This window comes from Otolemur garnettii, unplaced genomic scaffold, assembly GCF_000181295.1.
Source record: "Otolemur garnettii isolate 467f Iridium unplaced genomic scaffold, OtoGar3 scaffold00025, whole genome shotgun sequence".
Classification (NCBI taxonomy): domain Eukaryota; kingdom Metazoa; phylum Chordata; class Mammalia; order Primates; family Galagidae; genus Otolemur; species Otolemur garnettii.
This window is the reverse complement of record NW_003852420.1, coordinates 18,919,934-18,924,107: the sequence shown is the minus strand read 5'-3', so window position 1 is coordinate 18,924,107 and position 4,174 is coordinate 18,919,934. Positions and strand designations below refer to the sequence as shown.

The following is a 4,174-nucleotide window of genomic DNA, read 5'->3' as shown; positions in this document are numbered from 1 at the left end:
AGGCAGGAGACTCGCTTGAGCCCAGGAGTTGGAGGTTGCTGTGAGCGTGATGCCATGGCACTCTACCCAGGGGGACAGCTTGAGGCTCCGCCTCACAAAAAAAAAGAAAAAAAGGAGCTTCCTCACACTCAAGGAGAGAAGAGGAAACTAGAAAGGCCAGACAGGTTCTTGAGGCCAGGCCCCTCACGCCTGTAATCCCAGCACTCTGGGAGGCTGAGGCGGGTGGATTACTTGAGCTCAGGGGTTTGAGACCAGCCTGAGCAAGAATCAGACCCTGTCTCTAAAAATAGCCGGGTATTGTGGCGAGTGCCTGTAATCCCAGCTACTCAGGAGGCTGAGGCAAGAGAATTGCTTGAGCCCAAGTATTTGAGGTTGCTGTGAGCTATGACACATGACACTCTTTTGTTACACCAAGGGTAACAAAATGAAAAAAAAAAAAAAGATATGTTCTTGGTTGTGAGAACCAATTCCCTACAGAAGGATGACAACAGGTACCCGCTGCCCACCTACCCCAATGTCAAACACTGAGCTGACGGGCTTGTGGTCACTGGTCTTCAGGGCCATGTGGCTCTGGTAACTCAGCTGATTGATGTTGTTCCCTTTCCAGAGGATCCGGTCACACCAGGCAGGAGCACGACACTTCTCACTGAAATGCAAAGTCCACACTGGGTGTGCTGACAGAAACAGCAGTGCCTGCTGCCTGGCTAGTACCCTGCTGTGGGCGGAGAATGATGAACCAGAACCTTCATGTCCATGCAGCCTGGTCACCTGGAACAGCAGTCTGGGCCCACCACCCTCACCATATATGATATCCCACCAACAGATATATATCCTCTGAGTATCATGCAAAACAACTAGAAAAGCTCAAAGCCAAAACACGGTTCAGAATGATTCTCTGCTCTTTACCCCGCTATGAGGATTAGGAGTAAAAAAAAGGCCATCTGAGAGTAAGCACTCTGTGGTCCTTAGGAGATGGTGGTTGCAGGCTATGGTGGCACACAGTCCCAGTTACTTTAGAGGCTAAGGCAAGAGCTTAGGAGTTCAAGGCTAGCCTGGGGAATACAGTAAGCCTCTGTTTCTAAAATAGTTAAAAAATAAAAAGGCCGAGCTTGGTGGCTCACACCTGTAATCAGCACTCTGGGAGGCTGGGGTAGGTGATTGCTTGAGGTCAGGAGTTTGAGACCAGCCTAAGCAAGAGTGAGACCCCATCTCTACTAAAAATAGAACAACTAGCCCGGCATAGTGACACTCTTGTAATCCCAGCTACTCAGGAGGCTGAGCAAGAAGACTGCTCAAGCCTAGGTGATTAACGTTTCTGTGAGCTATGATGCCCCCACTCTACTCAAGGTAACAGAGTGAGATTCTGTCTCAAAAAAAAAATATGTTTAAAAAATAAAAAGAAAAAATTAAAAGATGGTAGTTAAGAGAACAGGTTCTGTATTCCCACTTCCTAGGTTCAAATTCTGCCTCTATCACTTGCCTGCTTGGGGAAATCTTTAATTTTTCTATGTCTTGGTCCCCAGTCAAATAAAATGAGAATAAATCATACTTAATGAGTTGTTGAGGGTATTAAATGAGAAAATACAGGTAAAGTTTATCAAGTAGTACGTGGTAACCACTAATAAAAACAATTAACTGCTATGTAAAAAAAAGCATATGCTAAGTTAGTTGGAATCATCTCCCCTAGGCATAGTTAAAAAGTAAATTAATATCAAAAATTATTATGTTAGCAGGCATTGTGGCTTGCACCTGTAGTCCTAGTTACTCAGGAGGCTGACGTGGGTGGATTGCTTGAACTCAGGAGTTCAGGGCTGCAGTGAACTATCATTACACCACTGTACTCCACCCCAGGCAACAGAGCAGAACTCTGTTGTTTCAAAAAAAAAAAAAAAAATTATTATGAAACAAAGGCTAAGGCAGTCAAAAGAAAACACGTGCCGAGGCAAAACTGCTTAATTGAATATAAAACATGGGGGGAAAGTCACAAAAAAATGTATTTTCTCTTTAATCTTTAATTTTTCTATGGATTTTCTACAAATCCATAAGGACAAGTGCTTCCCAGGATTTCTGAGTTCCCATTTGCTCAATCCTTTGAAGCAAACTCTGACTTACCTGGTATCCCAGTTGTCAGAGCCGGTATCATACTTATAGGTAGGCTGGAATGTGAGCTCACCCTCTGTGAAGCCTTCAAAAATAGTCTTTGCAGCCACCTGAATTTTCAGCTATACAAAAGGATGGGGAGGGTAAAAATTCAGAATAAATAGGTCAAACTTTGAGTTAGTAGAGAAAAGAAAATCAACATGGAATTCAAATCCTTACAAAGGGAAAGGCCCTATAAGATTCTACAAAATCGTGAGTTAACTAACTCTTAGAATAAATTAACCATTCCTTCACCTGGAAATAGTTGTTAAGGCTCTATTATAATAGCATTCCTATACCCAAGGGGCCTGAGTACCATCTTCCTGAGATGTCCCTAAGAGGATTAAGTACCACTCAACCTCCTTTTTCCCCTTCAGGTGAAACAATACTTTGATTCAGGTATCAAACAATACTTTGTCTGTGTAGCACAGCTGCTCCAATATACACAAAGAAAGAAATGTGTTGTCAGATTGGTTATGTGAATTGGGGGAAGCTCCGTGCCTTGGTTTCTTTGTCTATACATTTTGGGTTATTAGAACTGCCACCTCAGAAGAGGGCCTGACACATTATGAAAATTCTTCCTATTGTATTCATTTTAGGAGCTCCTTCCAGATCACACTCTCAGCAAGAGATAAAAACCACAGGTGTCTACCCAGAAGAAAAAAAAATCCTTTTATCATAAGGACATTTGCACTAGACTATTTGTCACAGCTCAATTTACAATCGCAAAAATGTGGAAACAACCTAAATCCCACCAACCCAGGAATGGATTAATAAACTGTGGTATATGTATACTACGGAATACTATTCAGCCATTAAAAGAGATGGAGACTTTACATCTTTTGTATTAATCTGGATTAAGGTGGAACACATTCTTCTCTGTAAAGCATCACAAGAATGGAGAAGCAAGAATCCAAGGTACTCAATTCTAATGTGAAGGCAGTAGATGAGCTAATACAAGGTGGAGGGTAGGGGATTGAGAGAGCAGGGAGAGGGGAGAATGAAGTGGGGGGATCACAGAGTATGACACACCTCTCTCGGGCAGGACCCAACTGTAAGAGGGACTTTACGTAACAAATGCAATCAGTGTAAGCTAATTCTTTGTACTTTTAATAAATCTCAAACAATAAAAAAATAAATAAGTAAATAAAAATAAAAAAAAAAATAAAACTTAGGTGTTCCTGCATCTTCCCCAGAGCACCAAACTTGGCATTGGACGGACTGATGAAGCACTGTCAGGTTTTACTTTATCGCCCTCGGTAGAGTGCCGTGGCGTCACACAGCTCACAGAAACCTCCAACTCCTGGGCTTAGGTGATTCTCTTGCCTCAGCTTCCCGAGTAGCTGTGACTACAGGCACCCACCACAACACCGGCTATTTTTTTGTTGCAGTTTGGCTGGGGCCGGGTTTGAACCTGCCACCCTCAGTATATCGGCGCCCTACCCACTGAGCCACAGGTGCCGCCCCACTGTCAGTTCTCACGTTGAAGACAGGGAAAGCTATTTCCAAATTCCTGAAAATACAATTTCTTTCTTTTTTTGAGACAGAGTCTCATTTTGTCACCCTCGATAGAATGCTGTGGCATCACAGCTCACAGCAACCTCAACCTCTTGGGCTCAAGTGATTCTCTTGCCTCAACCTCCCAAGTATCTAGGACAATACACACCAGCCACAATGCCTGGATGTTTTTACAGACAAAGTCTGGCTCTGGCTCAGGCTGGTCTCGAAACCAGGAGCTCAGGCAATCCACCCACCTTGGCCTCCTAGAGTGCTAAGACTACAAGTGTAAGCCACCATGCCTGGCCTAAAAATATAATTTCCTTTAAAAACTATTAAATAGGGCAGTGCCCGTGGTTCAATGGATAGGGCACCAGCCACATACACAGAGACTGGTGGGTTTGAACCCCAGGCCAGCTAAAAAACAATAACTGCAATAACAACAGAAATAGCCAGGCATTGTGGTGGGTGCCTGTAGTCCCAGCTACTTGGGAGGCTGAGGCAAGAGAATCACTTAAGCCCAAGAGTTTGAGGTTGC

At 43.7% G+C, this 4,174-nt stretch overlaps 1 protein-coding gene across 3 annotated transcripts in view; it reads right to left on the bottom strand.

Annotated features, from left to right (window-relative positions):
• INPP5B (inositol polyphosphate-5-phosphatase B) overlaps positions 1 to 4,174 on the bottom strand; it is a 73,077-nt gene that overhangs the window by 17,482 nt on the left and 51,421 nt on the right. For all 3 annotated transcript variants that reach the window (XM_012804139.2, XM_023512166.1, XM_023512167.1), the window contains 2 exons: positions 2,113 to 2,222; positions 511 to 646 (listed from right to left, as the gene is read on the bottom strand). In XM_012804139.2, coding sequence (XP_012659593.2) covers positions 511 to 646; positions 2,113 to 2,222 — 246 coding nt within the window. The remainder of the gene's footprint in view (positions 1 to 510; positions 647 to 2,112; positions 2,223 to 4,174) is intronic.